At 39.0% G+C, this 17,502-nt stretch overlaps 1 protein-coding gene across 2 annotated transcripts; it reads right to left on the reverse strand.

Annotated features, from left to right (window-relative positions):
- Positions 1–417: 417 nt before the first annotated feature.
- Positions 418–14,914, reverse strand: LIG4 (DNA ligase 4). 2 transcript variants are annotated; one of them, XM_020970064.2, is made up of 3 exons: positions 14,851–14,914; positions 12,700–12,735; positions 418–4,276 (listed from the first exon to the last, which is right to left on the reverse strand). In XM_020970064.2, exon 3 carries the CDS (start codon positions 4,246–4,248, stop codon positions 1,513–1,515), a length of 2,736 nt encoding a protein of 911 aa, XP_020825723.1. In that variant the 5' UTR covers positions 4,249–4,276; positions 12,700–12,735; positions 14,851–14,914; the 3' UTR covers positions 418–1,512. The 2 variants fall into 2 exon arrangements, with proteins under 2 accessions (XP_020825723.1, XP_020825726.1); XM_020970067.2 differs by lacking the exons at positions 12,700–12,735; positions 14,851–14,914 and adding an exon at positions 11,757–11,865.
- Between the last annotated feature and the right edge of the window lie 2,588 nt (positions 14,915–17,502).

Below are 17,502 nucleotides of genomic sequence, written 5' to 3' on the forward strand. Positions count from 1 at the left end.
GTTAAAATCCTGCCCATCCTCCAAGGTCAAATTCAGGTGACCTCTCACCTACGGTGTTCCATTTCCCTACTCAAAAGTAATCTCTTCTCCAAGTCTTTCCTATGCATTTATATTTTAATTCACATTCATTTGTATTCATTATATTCATCTTTCCCACTAGATTGTCAGCTCCTTGATGACAATGTTAATATTTTTATTTATCCTTTCATTTTCCTCAACATCTAGCATAGTGCTGTGGCCATAGCAGGCGAGCAATAAATGTTTGTTGAACTGAATTAATTTGAACACAAGGGACATGGAATTAGTAAGGCTTACTTTAGTTAATATTTTCCTTAAGACAACAGTACATGTGGTTGCCTAAAATATAGTGATTACTATGAATTACTGCATCATTTAAAATCAAAGTATCAACAAAGGTTTTCTGCAAATGTGCACATACTTTATTTAAATAAATACAACAAAAACACACAGTTAATTCTCATCATTTCTAAAATACTTATGAGACACCTATCATTACCAACTGTACTGATTTTTAAACTGCATTTCTGTCTTGTGATGGAAAAGCAGGCTTTGCAAAACAACATTCAAAATATTAAAAACAGTATTCATTCTCTAAAGATTGAAAATATAATTTAAAAATATAAATAATTCTACCTTTATGTATTTTAAATATGTGTTTTTAAAACAGAATGACACACACAATAGCTTATTTCTCTATAAAGTATAAGTTACAAGAGTTTTTCGTCTGATTAATTCTAGAAGAGCCAATCTGTATGTACAATTTTGGATCCAAGATGCAGATAAAACTATCTTCTTAAAAACATATGAAACATAACTTTTGTTTAAAACTAGAGATGATTAATTTTATTATATCTAGATCCCAACTTTAACTATCCAAAATATTAAGTCTAGTTCAACTTATTCTACTTTACCTAAAGACCTTATTGCCAATTTATTAACGTACATTACCATCAACTTAAAATTAACACCTGTAGTATATATTACTTTCTTATCATAAGAAAGAATCTATGATCATGAACTTAGAATTAGGAAGATCTGTAGTATTATATTCCTTCATGTGTGAGATACATGCTAGTCCCAAAGCAGTGTATTTAAAAGCACCAATAAAAAAAGATATGTCTTTCACTTAGTAGCTACTATTAAAATGGGTCATTTTAATTATTTCAAATGTTTGAAAATGTATTTTACTGACACTTCATTGAAATTTCTAATTGTCTTGAACTATGCTCTGCAATCACCTTTGCTTCAAAAACAGTAATTATTTTCTCTTGACCATAAAAATCATCAAATGTTGCTGAAAAGATATTTAGCCCTTCAGATTTTAATGATCTAATCTTTCAATTTCTGAAAAATTAATATTGTTTTGCTACACTTAATAATGCTTTGTAAGCATAGGTTTTGAACTTGTAAACATTAAAGATGTGCTAGCCACCCACCTCAGTGAGTCCTCTTGGGCAACATGAGGGGCTTTGCTTATCACGAAAGCTAGTTTCATATCAAGTAATGATTTTCTTCCTGCAACTCACCCTTTTTCAAAGAATCAGTTACCCAAAGTTCTTGTAGAATTTTATACTTTTTCTTAAGAGCTCTACGAAAAGCCTTAAATTCCTCAACACGACTGTGATCCTCCCCAATGATTACATGGGACACTCCTTCTTCTAAACATGAAATGACTTTTGCTCCATGAAACCGTAGCTCCAGGGCTTTAATGGATAGCCTGCTTCCCTGGATTTGTGTAGTGAGGTCATTAATAACAGCATACATATCCACATATATGACATAGTGTCGGAACATGCTGAGAGGGCAGCTGTCCCAGGAATAACGATATTCTAAATCTGCAATTACTGACGACATTCCTTTAGGACTATTTTCCTTAACATTTTTAATTCTTGAGAATACTTCCTTCAGTTGTACCAAATCAGTGTCAGTAAAGTAACTGTCACCATAGCAGTCATATTCACGGGCAAAATGTTCTTTTGTGGATGGACACATGTGAATCATAAAGCGAGGCTGCCATGGAACACATTCTTTGGCCTTAAAACACTCTAACAGCCACTCTGCCTTTACAACATCATGCTTATTTGAAGAGATGATATTTTTCACTCTCACATTCTCAGTACCTGCAACTATACAATATGTGTCTGGGCCAGGGTTCTGTACAATATAACCACCCAATTCTGCTATGTGATTCTCGAGATCGGGTTTTGAATGGCTGTCTGTCCCAGTCATAACACAAAATTCTACATCTTCAAATACGTTAGAAATCTTGTTTATGTTAGAAAGATCAGGAGCTTTTAAGTGCTCAACGATTCCAATAGCTTTCTTAACCTTCAAAGATCTGCGTTTTTTTTCCTGTGGTTCTTCATCATCACCACCTATATAAAGGTGCTTAGAAGCAAGCTTTCCAGATGCTTTCCCTCTAAGGTTTTCTAATTCATCCAGAGTCATACATTCATACCACTCTTTATCTTCTCTTATCTTTTCAATTCGAGGGAATCGTAGAGTACAATCAGTTTTATACATATCACTGCTGACAATTTCTGCTGCTTTAATCTGAACAATGACAGAATTACAAGGCTCAATATAAACTTCTGGTTTCTCTGTACCACATAAGATGCTATTTGGTGGAGCTCTTCTATGAAATGGTTTCCAGTGTTTGGATAATTTCAAACCAAGATCATACAGTTCTTTCATAGTGTATCCAGAACCAACACGACAAAGAGTATGAAACACAGATGGCTTTTCACCAGGAGGGGGTGTTTCTGCTACTGCACACAAAAAATGAGACATCATTCCTCCTCGAGAACCTTTACCCCAATAACCACCAACAATTAAAATGTCCAGTTCGTCCATTAACTTATTTATATACTCTGGCTTAATTTTTAACCATCCTTCACCACGTTTATCTGGCTTGTAAATGGAAAGTGGATTTTTAATCATGATTCCCTCCTCACGTTTATCTATAGCTTCATTCAAGGCATCAATGACTTCTTTTTTAGTGTTAGCTTCTGTTTTCTGTATCACTTCTAGTCTACCTTTTATCGGTGTAAAGACACTATCAATAATTTCATACCTTTTCCTCAGAGTCTCATGCCCCAGTTTCTTATTATTGACCATCAACACATCAAAAACACAGTAACATGTCTGTAGTTCAGAATCCTCTACCATTCTTTTAATATCAAACTTATTTCCTTTCTGCATGAATGTCTGTGTGTTGGGATTATAGGCCATCATCTCACCATCAAGAATACAGTTTTGTATGTCAGTTTTGAAAGCATTATGAATAAATGGTGTTAAAGAACCATTAAGGGAAGAGTCACCAAACTGTTCAGTGTAATCGTAACTATTTCGAGAAAAGAACCGATACACATCTCCATCTTTATGCATCTGCATACGCTCACCATCTAGTTTTGTCTCTATGTAGAAACTCTGGTGTTTCATGTCCTTTTCGATCCGCTGAATATCAGCCACAGCAGCCAGCATTGGTTTAAAAGCAGAAAATAATGTGATTGAAATATCACTGAGTCCAACTGAAGGATCATGAAGTTCCCTGCAGACTTTTTCTAGATCAGTTGTAACACCATGCAACTCAGCAGCATCTCTGTGGAAAAGAGAAAATATAGTTTGTTGGCTAAAACCCAGTTTTAAGTCCTTTATAATCATGCGGATAAGCCACTTTTGTTCAAGAGCTGAACTCTGAGTTATGAGTTGAAGAAGGTTCTTCTTTACCAGATCCTTTCTTCTAGCTGAATTGTTGCTAGCAATCAAGTCTAAAACATCGTTGACTTGCTGTATGGTTAAGCTCCCTTGCTTTGGACACCGGGGCTTCAACACAAAGTACGCAATCATTGAAAAGTCTCCAGCATCTCCACGAGTTCCAGTTGGTGTTCTGTAATTTAAAAGTTTCTGAGCATCTCTTCCTTCTTTTGGTAAATTAAGCAGTTCGATATAAAGCTTAGCAAACATAGTTTCTTTAATTCCATAGGCCATCCTCTCTCGTTCTAGTTGTGGAAGAATAAGTCTCATGGCTGGATAAAAAGAGTCTGTGACTCCTTTTTCATTTTTATGAAGAGCATCATGAAACTTCCGCCATGAATCTAAAAATTCCTTGAGGTATTTGATTTTTTCTGGACGGGATTTACTCTTTTGTATTCGTTCTAAAGTTGAACACAAATCTGCAAAAGGCACCTGTGAAGCTACTGTTCGTGAAGCTTGTGAAGTGGCCATTACAAAGCTAACAAATCCCTCGATTTACCTATGGGAACAAAAAATAAACAAGTTTAAGAGCATAAAAGCAGGCTCCATGTTCATTATAGGCTCAACACATGTGAGTATATAAGATCACTATGAGCTTTGCTATTATCTGTAACAGTAAAGCCACTCAAGTCAAATTTGCCTACATCATCAACTGTATTACCTCCATTCTAACATCATAAACAAATGTATGTGTAGAGAGCCTGCCTTGTCAGCAGGACTGGTAGTGTTAAGATACTAGGAGACACATTGTTTTCCAGAGTTACTGTTACCCATCATTGTCAGGGCTACAGCTCACTGTGCAGCCATTGGTATAAGTATTGAGATCTCCCTATACTGCCTCAGGTCTCCCCACTAGGGACAGGGCCCCAGCGCATGTGTCCTTGCTTGCAAGCCATTTTCCTCTTTTTGAAATTAAACTTCTATTTGATTCTTGACTCACCTGTCTCTAGTCTGCTTTGTTTGGCTCCAGCCACCCACAGGTTAGAGGTTGGTTCCACCTGGTTGACAGTAGGTAAAGTGATTTCATATACTTTGATAGTGTTACAGTCACAATGTCACTACTCTTTTACACTTAGCTGATTTTATATATTTTATCTATCTATATGTATATATCTGTATATCTGTGTGTATATATGTGTGTGTGTGTATATATATATATATATGTATATTTTGTTAAGTTACTTTTCTTCTAAAGATACACAGAATCAATGGCATTCCTTCAAATTGTCTTTAATGTCAGTCATTACATTCTTGTATTTTCCCATTTCATAAGAAACCTATGACTCTATGTTCAATATACTTTTCAGGATCTTAAAAACTGATTTCAAGTCTATCAATCAACAAGCATTAAGTGTTACTATGTGCCAGTACATAGTACCACGGGGTACAAAAAAATTAAACTTGTCTCTTTTCTCAAGAAGTTTATGTTCTGCAGGGGGAGTCAACATGTACACATATGAGTATACACAAGATATATACAAAAGAAACACAAGCTGAATTTGTGGGAGCTTGAGAAAAACTAACAGCTGGGAGAGGTGGAGAGACTTCAAAGAGGACTCAACATATGAGCTGAGCTTTGAAGGCAATTAGATACTATAAAAGATGATGGTAAGGAGTGTGCCAGGCATGACGGACAGGCTGTATAAAAAAAAGATGAGAGGAAATGGAAGGCTGTGCGTGGAGACTGCAAGAAAGACAGTCTGGCTGTCTTGTTGAGTGTGTGAAGGGGAGTGATGTCTAACAAGGGTGGAAAGAGAGCATGAGGTCAAGTTGTGAAGGACTTTAAAAATCAAACAGAGGAGTCTGTATTTGATTCTAGAGATTATAAAGAGCCACTAGAATTTAAGTATGGCAGTAACACAGTTAGGTCTGCACTTTAGGAATATCATTTGCAAGCTTTATGGACAATAGATACAGGGAATAGACTGAAGGAAAGAAGAGCAAATAGAAGGCTACTGCAACAGTACATTATGAAGGCATAAACTAGCACGGTAGCTTTTTTGAATAGAGAGAAAAGATGGATGCAAGAGAAACTCAGGTAAAATTGACAAGACTTGACAACAGGTGAGACTGGATATGTAGGGTAAGAGAGAGTGAAGCGTCAAGGATAACAATAAAGTGAATTTGGGTGACTGGGAGGAAATTAGGAAGAAGAACAGGTTTTATTGAGATGCCTACAGACCATTCAATTTGAAATGTTTAGTAAGTAGGCTGTTGATGACATGGGATGTAAGAGAGAGGTCAGGGATGAAAATATGGATTTAGGAATCATCTGCATAAAGCCAATAACTGAACCCACAGGATCTGATGAATAGGAAGTCAACTTCTTACCTGAATAAGCATGATATTTTTCTGCTCGAGGTCTTACTTGCTTTATACACATAACAGAACAACTGGAGGGCAGATCACCCCAAAGCATCTAACATTTAGGGTGCTATCCCTTGGTATCTAAATACCTGCTGTACTCCTTTTCCTCTGTCTTGACATTTTAACAGCTGTCACTACAGGTCATTTCTCTTTTCTTGGTGAGAACACAATGAAATAACAAAACTGTCTGAATTTTTGTACAGTTACAAAGAGGGAGGCTATCTCCCTTGCAGTTCTGCGATTCTAAAATGCTAAACATTTTTTCTTTTCTTTTTTTTAAACATTTTTTTTTCTAAGCAACACTTATAATACCAGTTTTACACCACCCAAAGCAATTGTTCTTAAAAGCTCTATGCCAATGATTCAGCATGACATGAAGGTGACCCTGAGTTCTCAAAGGCTGTTCCAATGGAGTACAAGTTATGGCAGTATCTGCTAAACTGCTAGAAACGTTTGCAGTATGATCCCTACAAGAGACAATGTCTACTTTCAGCTCAGCCTAGCTAAGTACAGAGAGCCTCATCACCAGTGGACATGCCATCTGGTGATAGATTCTTTGGCCATGGCAACCCAAAAAAAAAAAAAAAAGCAAAATGGCCCTCAGTTCTGTGTAGCCACCCCTTCTGCTACTACAAAAATGGTGGTTGAATAGTATAAAGGTGACATGGTCCTAAGCACTGCAAAGATTATCGTTAACAATGATAACTTACATCTATATGTTTTAAGGTTTGCAAAACTTTTATAGATTATTTTATTTGAGACTTAAAAACCTTGTGAGGGGAGATACTATAATTATTATTATCCTCATTTTGTAGATGAGAAAACTGAGATTCTGCATTTCATAGAAGTCAAGTGACTTGCCCATAGTCACAAATTCAGTAAGAATCAAGGTCAATATGTGAACCCAGTTATTCTATAATCAAATCCCACATGCTTTTTATTAGAGTTTTTAGACTAAAACATTTATTGTTGGTATTCTAAGTATCAGATTCTTTTCAAATGTCTAGATTTGACAGGCTACTGGATAGGCTGGCTGAACCATATTAATACTGACAGTCTCAGTTGCAGCTAGATGTCTCATGGGCATTTCTGATGATGAACTTCATTTCCTGGCAATCTTCTCAACAGCTGCCATCAGCATTATTCCCTCCTTCTACTTCCAGAACCACAATTAAATAAGTCAACATTGCCATTGCTCCTAGAAGGGTATATCAATCTATTCCACTATGGTTTTAGTTACCATCCCTGTAACTTTCCAAACCAAAATACCCCTACCTGGTTACCACTTCCCTAAATACATTTTTTTTCATTCTATTAGAATGTTAACTCCTAAATGACAGGAATTATCTTGTCTTTTGTATTCGCATCCTTAGTCCTTAACTCAGTGCTGAGTATTAACAGTATTAACAAATACTTTTCCATCCATCCATCCATCCATCCATCCATCCATCCATCCATCCATCCCACCCACCCAACCATCCACTGCAACTGAATATGTCCAAAACAGAACTTATTATCTTTTCATCCCCTCTTCCATAACTTCTCTATTTGGGCCAAGGATACCACCATCCTTCCAATCACCTGAGTTTACAATCTTGAAGTTACCTTTAACTTTTCTTTCTCCCTTGCTCTTCACATTCAGTCAAGTGCCATGTCTTATTGATTCAATCTCTATAATACGTTTTACATTAATACGATTCTCTCTAACTCCCACACCCACTACCAGAGTTCAAGCACTCAAAATCTCTTGCCTGGATTCTTATGAAAGCTAATTGGTCTCCCTAATTCAAGTCTCTCCACTCTCCAATCCTACTTCCATACAGCTACCAAAGAAACATTCCTAAATTACAAGTATAACTATGTCATTCTTCTGTTAAAGAAACTCCTCATTTCTCTACAAAAAAACAAACAAACAAACAAACAACCAACACTGTTTGGCTTTAACCTACCTTTCTAGGCTTATTGTATATTACTCTCCTTCACACACTATGTTCTATGAAATTGGCCTACATGCTAATTTCTTTACATGATATTCCATCTCCATGCCTTTGCACAGGCAATCTTCCATGCCTAAAATATACTCTCACCTCATCTCCACCCTGTAGAATCCCTGGTATTCTTCAGAACTCAGTTCAAATGCCATCTCCTACAGGAAACAGCCTGACCTCAGTTATAGTGATGGTTGCTAGACTGTTCTCCAAAAGAAATTATTTTGAATCTCTTTTGTATTTACTTACCTATGTATAAATTATTCCGCCTGATAAAATATAACATTATTCTCAGTGTCTAGTACAGGGCCTGGCAGGGGATCATGGACTTAAAAGGAAGTTCAGAGACCATCTAGTTCAACCCTCTCATTTTACAGATGAGAAAACTGAGGCACTGTGACTTAATCAAAGTCTTACCGGCAGTAAGTAGCACAGCAGACATGAACCCAGCTCTAATGACTCTTAAATCCAGAGCTCTTTCCAATTCACTACTTACTGTCTCACTTGGAAAACAGAATAAGAGTGTTTTGAAACAGCTGGAAGTTACCAATGCAGGAAATTTCTGAATAGATATTTATCAGAGACACTAAACCAGAAGAAACATTAAACACTAAACAACAAGATACATTATTTTGAAATTTCACATTCCAGTGCTCATGAAAAGTATCTGCAAAAGGACAAACAAAAAAACCAGTTGCAGCTTATATGCCAACATCTATTCAGAGAAGGAGGAAGAGAAATTCTATGAAGAACTAGATAATACCCTCCAAATAAAATCAACTTTTGCCTTAATACTCAATGACTCTAAAAAAAATCTGTTGGAAAATATAACTCGGGCTAAAGAGGCAAAGTGATCAAATACACTTTACATAGAATCCTTACACCTATCACAATATTTTATTCAACGAACATGCTGAAGATCAAGCAACATCACCAAAAAAAAAAAAGGGAAATAGATTATCTCCTAACAGACAGGAAACACCTGGCTAACAATGCTAGAGCCATTTGTGAATCAGCTTGTCTTTATAAAGTCAGACCATTAACTTTTTGAGTAAAACATTAAAATTAATATCATTTAAGAATAAAAATGAGAAGACGACATATAATTAAAATAGCTTCAATCTGACCTATTTAAACAAGACATCGATCCCAGCTGCCAAGTGAAAAGACAAAAGAACAAACATCAACATAGATTATTACCATCTCTTAAGGAATTTTACCCAATGTGAATAAACTCTTGTAAAAAGAGACTAAAAGAAAGCAGGAATTTTTGCCAACAAACACTTGATATCTGTGCTAAGAAGAACAGGATGACAATTAAGGATAATGGCAATTCAGAATAGTTTTAGAATATAAATTTGTTTGTATGATCTTAGGGAAAGAAAGATTTTAAGAAGTATTGTTCCACAAAACATCAAGGAGCCATGAAGGGAAAAAATATGTTTATAAAAAGCCTGATGAGAAATTCAATTAAGCCACTATCCCAAAGACATTTAAATATGAAACTTGAAGGCCAAGTGACAGACATAAAAGTAAAAAGATGTATCCAGATTACTACAATAAATTACTCTCTCAATCAATGTCAATGCCACCACACTTGGTCTCTAACATCACAATCTCCAATTTGCTGTAAAAATGGCACTAAAGATGGAAAGGACAGTTAGACTGAAGTAAGAAGACACAGAAGTTGTTCATGCTAAAGTTAGTGAAATTTTGACTAAGGAATTAAACACCAAGATATCTAAAAGAGGGAACAATGCCAAATATGTGGCAAAAATCAAATATTATTACCACCCACTGAGAACACATCAATAACTACTGACACCCGTGCCTAGTTTCTTCGAAAATCTTTAATTACTGAGGACATGCTTGATGGTCAGAGTAGTAAACATTAGACTTTTGCGAACAATAAGCTATAAAAGACTTTATTTTAGTTTTGTAGCCACACACTTAAATCAAAGCGCAGAAAATAGAAAATTTCACTGAGCTTGTGGTTTGTTGGTAGCTTTTTTGAATAGAGAGAAAAGTTGGATGCAAGAGAAACTCAGGTAAAATTGACAAGACTTGACAACAGGTGAGACTGGATATGTAGGGTAAGAGAGAGTGAAGCGTCAAGGATAACAATAAAGTGAATTTGGGTGACTGGAAGGAAATTAGGAAGAAGAACAGGTTTCATTGAGATGCCTACAGACCATTCAATTTGAAATGTTTAGTAAGTAGGCTGTTGATGACATGGGATGTAAGAGAGAGGTCAGGGATGAAAATATGGATTTAGGAATCATCTGCATAAAGCCAATAACTGAACCCACAGGATCTGATGAATAGGAAGTCAACTTCTTACCTGAATAAGCATGATATTTTTCTGCTCGAGGTCTTACTTGCTTTATACACATAACAGAACAACTGGAGGGCAGATCACCCCAAAGCATCTAACATTTAGGGTGCTATCCTTTGGTATCTAAATACCTGCTGTACTCCTTTTTCTCTGTCTTGACATTTTAACAGCTGTCACTACAGGGACATGGACAAGGATCATACTGGAAAAGAAGGCATTGATTTGTACTACCTGATGAAAAACATGCAGCTGTCATCTTATTATATATGTTAAAGCCAACTGAGATGGGGGAGGAGTATGTCAGGGATTGGAAGGGAGAATGATTTCACATTCAATGATAAAGAAAGGATTTCAAGGAAAATAAAATAAGTAAAGGTCAGACTGTGGCTAACTTGCCCCAAATGGGAAAGAAATGTTGAAAAGAAGCTGCATTTCATGAATGAGGAATTGGGGTGGGGTGGAGAGGGCAGAAAAGGGGAAAGTATTGATTCAGTCTGTTTTGGAGGGGGTAGGGAAGAGTTACTAAGTTACAGTTTTTAGTTCATAGGATCAAAGACCTAGAGATGGAAGGGCCTACTGAGGCTATCAAGTCCAACCTCCTGATTTAAAAAATGAAGAAACTGAAGTCCAAAAGGTTAAGTCAAATTAATACAAGTAGCAAATGTCAGGAGTTGGATTTGAACCCAGGTCTCTGGGTCTTCACAAGGTTCTTCCTAAAATAACAGTAATTCTTATTCCATTGTGCTTTAACGTTTATGAAACGTTTTTCTCACAAGATGTCAATGAGGTAGGTTGGACAAGAAGCCTTATTTCCATATTCCAGAGGAGAAAATTGAGGCAGTTTGGTACAGGGAGAAAAAGGACCGGAGGTCAAATTCGGCCTTTAATACTTACCACCTACCTATATGACCTAAGTCAAGTCACTCAACCACCCTAGGCCTCAGTTTCTTTATCTGTAAACTAAAGGGAGGGGCTGTGGTATTAGACGGCCTCAGCTCCAGATCCATAATCCCGATTCCACTACAATTCACTGACTTATGTCTAACTTGGGGACACACCCTAGTAAACGTCAGGGCTGGGACATGTAAGCAGTTCTTGTAACTTCGAGTCCAGAGCTCAGAACTAGGTCCAGGTCTGCTTCTCTTCCCCTCAGAGGAGGCTTCAGCAGGTTCGGGATGCTGTACCCGGGCTGGGGGATGCTGGGGGGCAGTAAGGAGGTGACTGATGGGGAAAGGAATGCAGACGCAAAGGGCAGCAGAGAAGTAGAAGAGAAAGGGGCCTGAACTCACCACCCTGCTCCCCTGCCCCGCTTCACTTCACTCCCAGGGTCCGCAGGCGCCTCGGCTGGGTCCCAGCTCCACTTTGGAGAGCTCGGCTCGCTGCAGCAGGCTCTGAAAAAACCTGAACCCTGCACAGGCGCAGTCGGGAAAAAGCGCCGGCTGGCCACCCACGGGAGCTACTGCGCATGCCCAAGGCATTCCACAAAGCGAACTTCGCTCTCTACGAGGTTTAGGATTGTTAAAAGCGCTAGGAAAGGACCCAAACGTTTAGCTACTGTGCTCCCACCCTTCCTTTGGTCAGAGAGGAAACTGAGGTTCAGAGAGATTAAATGATATGCCCAAGGCCCCAGGTCTGGTAAATTAAGGAGAACACGGACTTGAACCCAGGCAGGGAAGGGCTGGGGAGGCAGGACTCTGAAGAGCTGGTTCAGTATCCACTTTGGTGATTTTTAGTGGTCACCTAAATGAGAAAGCTCTCGCTTCCTCTTCGCCCTCTACCCTACCCACACCCCTGAACACATCACTGCCTTGTAACAGGTGTTATTTACAAAGTGACTGACCAACTATAAGGGAGAATTCTTGGCAGACAAAAATAGAAAATAATAGTAGCTAATAATAAGGCACTTTAAGGTTTTTGAAGGGCTTTATATGTTATTTGATGTTCACAACAACCTGTTAGGTGTTATAATCCCCCCCTTACACAGGAGTAAAGTGAGGCACAGAGGTTAAGTGACTTGCCCGGGATCACAAGTTTGAATTCTAACGCTGAATTCAAACTCAGGTCCACCTGACTCATCCACTGTGCTACCTATTGCCCTCTTAATAACACAAGCGACTTGTCACAAATATCCCAAACCACTTTAATCAAAGGAAATCAGGCTGACATGATTAATAAGATACAGGCTGGGACAGGAAGAAAGAATTGGGTTTAAACTCCCTTTAAGGTACTTACCAGAGTTTTGACATCTTCGAGCTTCAGTTTCCACATCTATAAATCAGAATAAATAAATAGTTATTAGGCACTAATATGCACTGGGCACTAAGATAATATCTGTAGTACTCATCTCACAGGGCTGTTTTGAGGCCTAAATGAAATAGTATAATGATAAGTTGTTTGCTTTTGCAGGATATAAATAAAATGCCATCTATTATTTCAATTAAGAAACTTCAGTTTCTATATTTAGATCCTCCCTATCTAGCAACAACTTTTAATCAAATGGAAGAGAATACCAGTGTCTCTTAGTAACAGAGGCCTACTCTATGTGTCCTGTAGTGCTTCTTTCGATTGTGTCCCACGCTGCTGTATCCATGGGGAAAAATAAATCTATATTATTCTGAGTTTAGACCTCTTCAGCCATGTTGATAATAGTATTCAGAAAACATCCATTTTGGGCTATTTTCTAGAGTGTGAGCCTGTCCAATAATAAAAATCCTGGTGGCTTCAAAAAAATAAATCAGCAACAGTAAAACAAAATAAAGAATCGGAGAATTCAACTCAATACATATTTATTAAGTTCCTACTAAGGGCAAAGTACGGTCCTAGGCACTGGGAACTTAAATACAAAATGAAAATTAGTCACTTCCCTTAAAGGGCTTACATTATATTGAGTATAACAACAGATATATACATTTGAATATGTGTATATGTACATAAATATACACTTAAATATATAAACACACACATATATACAATATACATGGCAATATTTAAATGGCTACATTTACATATATCTACGTATATGTACACACATAAAATATACACATTTAAATGTGGTCATATATGTATGTATTTAAATGGATCAACAGGGTGCCACAGTTGACATAAATAAAATATGAAGGTGGAGGGAGATCAGAGAAAGCTTCCCGTATAATTTAAAATGGAAAAGAAGGGTGTCCAGGGCAGCAAGAGAAAACGTTCTGAACAAGAAGTTGAGATTTAGATTATAGTCTAAATTTTAACAGTAATACACACTGTGCAAGACCCTCTGGAAGGCTCGGCTTCCTCAGCTTTTGTAAAACAAGGGGGTTAGGTTGTCTTTAAAATTCTTCCCACCACTAAAATTGTATATCTTACTTAAGATTTTTAATTTAGTTTTAAAATATGACATACATCAGACTGTATGTAAAATTTTACTGTACTGTATCTGAGGAAAAGAGCTTTCCTCCTTAATTAGGCTGGAAAAGACTCTTGAACCGTACAGCTGGAAGAAACCTTTGGCATAATACATACAATAACCTTATCGTTACTGCTGAGGAACACGAAGCTCAGAAAGGTTAAATGTCTTGTCCAAAGCCGTAATTAGTGACAGAATTGGGACAAGAAGGCAGGCTGGAAAGGCTAAGGAGTACAGTCAGAGGAACACCGGATCCTGGGGTACTTGATAGCAGTTTGTTTGGGTAAGTCACAACGTCAAGCTTCCTAGGTTTCCTTTTAAGAAAAATGCTTTAGAAACCATAAAGGGCTATATAAATACGAGACGTTATCTCCTGGCTCACAATCTAAGGCTATTTCAATTAATTTTCCTCTGCCAAACTAAATCTCTCCTGACTGCCAATCCGGAGCTATTTCAATTAATTTGTGTTCTCTTCCAAAACCATTTAAAAACCTTTACCGCACCCCTCCCCCCCAACACCCAGATATTTCTCTTAATTCTCCGAATTAATGAAAACCTGTTTTGACACATTCTATGGGTACTTCTTACTTTCCATAAGCCTCACCAGCAATTAAAAACAAAATAAAACAACTTTTATTGGGTAGCTAATAGGGGTGCACGATTTAGGCATTGGGGAGACAAAGGAAGAAAATAAAGAACCCTGCAGATGATGATGATGATGATGATGATATCAGAGAAACCTGCTGGGCTGTGGACTCATTAGCTAGAACATGCACAATTGCGGAGAGGAAAACTTCCAAGGGCCCCAGAATGCGCAGTAGCCCGATGGAGCCTAAGGCCAGTAGGGTACTCATTGTGCGCGAGCTCACGTGTCCGTGCATGACGTCACTGACGAACACCTGCGCAGTCGAAATCTAGGGTTTTTAAACTCCCCAGGCTTTTCCCCTCTTTCATCCCTCCGCGTCTACCCCTACGTTTCGGATACCTACAAGCTTTCTTTCCTCTGCGGCCACCGTTCAAATCCCGGAACCAGGGACGGAGGCCCGCCCATAACCCCCACTCTAGCCCCACCTCCCCGGACGCCGACGCCAGTGCGCATGTCTAGGTGCGCAGGCAGGTACTGGATTTGGGAAAGCTGCTGCGGGCGGCTGCGGCCGCTGTGGTTCCTGACGCGGCGGGGGGCGGAAGAGAGGGGAAGGCGGAGGACTCGGGAGCGTGAGACCGCGGGGCGACATTTGGAGGTGACACACGCAGCGTGGGCCGGAAGTGGAAGTGGCTGGAGCGACGCCGTAGGAGCTCCGGGGGAGGTGGCGGCGGTGGCGGTAGCGGACCGGGGCGAGGAGGCGGAGGCGGAGGAGGAGGATGAAGAACGACGGAAGAAGCGGTGGTCGGGGCTGTTGCGCGCTTCCCGGTTTAGTGTTTCTTGCTACCTGCGCCGCCGAGGAGCGTATTGAGTAAGTGAGGTTCCCCGGGGCGGGCAGGGGGCCGGGGCCGGCTCCGGTCACCTCAACGCGGACCCTGGGTGGCCACGGCCCCGGGAGGGCAATGCCCTGCAACAGGTGCCGGAACAGGAGCCCCGAAAGAAGTGTGGTCCGTGGCTCCAGGCTTGCTGGACGGAAACATCGTCCCTGGCTTATTTTCCTTTTCTTCCCGGATCGGAACTGGCCGAGGGCGACCTTAAAGTGCAGTGAGCGCCCGCCTCCGCCCCCGCGGCCAGGAGGGCGCATTTGGCTCGAAGCCGTGGGTGGCTGTAATGAGAACCTTGGTTACCGGTGATGGGTGTCTTACGGGACACGAGCGTCTGTCTGTCACTCCAGGAGCTGCTCATCCTGTAACCTAGTAGCTGAAAAGCCATTTTTGGAAAATAAGGGGGCTTGTTATCGTGACGCGCATTGATGGTGGTGCACCTCTTCTCTTGCAACTTGTAACCAAGCAGCCCCTAAAAACTATATAAGATCTGCTGAATTGCCGGCGCACTCCTGTGCCAAAAACTTAAATCCTCCTTGAGTTGAATTGTTCCAAGTAGGTTGACGTGACGCTAACCTGGAAGTCCAACTCCCTTTTCCCACTCCCTAAAAACAATGAGGCAGGGGGAAAAAAGAAAGGCAAATAGCTACACAGTTGTTTGGCGTGGTATGAATGATGTTTCCTTAAAAATCTAAGTGGACCAGGTGAAGATAGTAATTTTGAGTGATGTAGAAATAAAATGTATCAAACATTTTAAAAGAAAAACAAAGATTTTCGTAAGTGAAAATAATTTTGAGAAAGTCCTGAGGTAACTTTCTAAATGTTCCCAAGAAACCGTACTACAGCATAGCATATAACTTGATATTTGTTTCATGTCTCATTCAGGGAGATTTTATTGCTGAAATAGCAGTAGGACTTTCTTTGTCATTCAGTTGTGTGTGAAAAACTGAGCTGGAAGCTGTGGGTACAAACAAAAGTTTAAAAAACAAAACAAAAACCTGGCTCTACTCTCTGCAAGCTCATATTCTAGAGCTCATTTTCTAGTAGAGGAGACAACATTCGAACAGCTATATATGTCCCAGATATTTAAGTTGTAAGTGGAGGTAATCTCTGAATGAGGACACTAGCAGTAACAGGAAAGGCTTAAACAAGGTAGGGTTTGAGCAGACTTGAGTCTGAGGGCAAAGAAATCAGGCAAGGTAGTTTCATATGCTTCTGCAGGATGGTGTTGTGCTAGAGGTAGCCTGAAAGGGAAAGAGCATTGATTTTCAAATTCAGAGAGCTGGGTTCAAGTTTCACCCCGACTTTATAGTGTAACTTCAGGCAAGTCACTTTTGCCCCCCAGAACAAAAAATAACCTCAGTTTCCTTACATGTAAAAATGAATGGGTAAGAGGAATGACCCTTGACCTCCACTTGGCACTAATAATTTTAAGCTTTCATGAATTGGTTTAATTAGGAACTAACACTGGAGATTAGGAGTTCTTAACCTCGTTTTGGGTGTCATGGACCCCTTTGTCAGTCTGGTAAAGCCTTTGGACCCTTTTTTCCAAATAATATTTTTTAATGCATAAAATGAGACACATAGAATTATTAAGGAAACCAGTTATACTTAAAGTACATTCTCTGCCCAATACAAATTGCAAGCAGTCCATATGGATTGTTTTGTTCTGTTTGTGTGTATGTGTTGTTTTTGTTGTTTTTTTTTTTTCCTCTTGGATCTCCTCTTATATCCTTCTCTTTTTTTTCTTCTTGCCCTTTTTAATGTTTGTGTTTTTTTTAGGGTCTGTCCAGAGGTATTTCCCCCTACTCCCCCCTTTTTTTTTCTGTCTTTATTTTCTTCTTTGGCAAATTCGTTCACTTAGATGGATTCAGTTACCTTTACACAAATGACTAAAATCTCCATCCCCTGTCTCATACGAGAATCTGCATTTCCAGCTGTTCACTAGATATTTAATAACTAGCATTTATCTAGTATTTGAAGATTTGCACAGTGCTTTATATATGTTATCTCATTTTATATTCATAACAACCCTGGAAGGTAGGTGCTGTTGTTGTTCCCATGTTAAAGGTGATGAAACTGAGACTGACAGAGGTTAAGTTGCTTATGGTCACACAGCTAAGTAAGTGTATGAGGAGGTTGGATTCCACACAGATTGCCTAACAGGACCTGAG

The sequence above is a fragment of the Phascolarctos cinereus genome, unplaced genomic scaffold, assembly GCF_003287225.1.
Source record: "Phascolarctos cinereus isolate Bilbo 61053 unplaced genomic scaffold, phaCin_HiC Scaffold_7;HRSCAF=346, whole genome shotgun sequence".
NCBI classification, from domain to species: domain Eukaryota; kingdom Metazoa; phylum Chordata; class Mammalia; order Diprotodontia; family Phascolarctidae; genus Phascolarctos; species Phascolarctos cinereus.

Excerpts from the sequence above, each read along its gene's own strand:
- LIG4 (XM_020970064.2), bottom strand. The coding sequence starts at position 4,248 with ATGGCCACTTCACAAGCTTCACGAACAGTAGCTTCACAGGTGCCTTTT.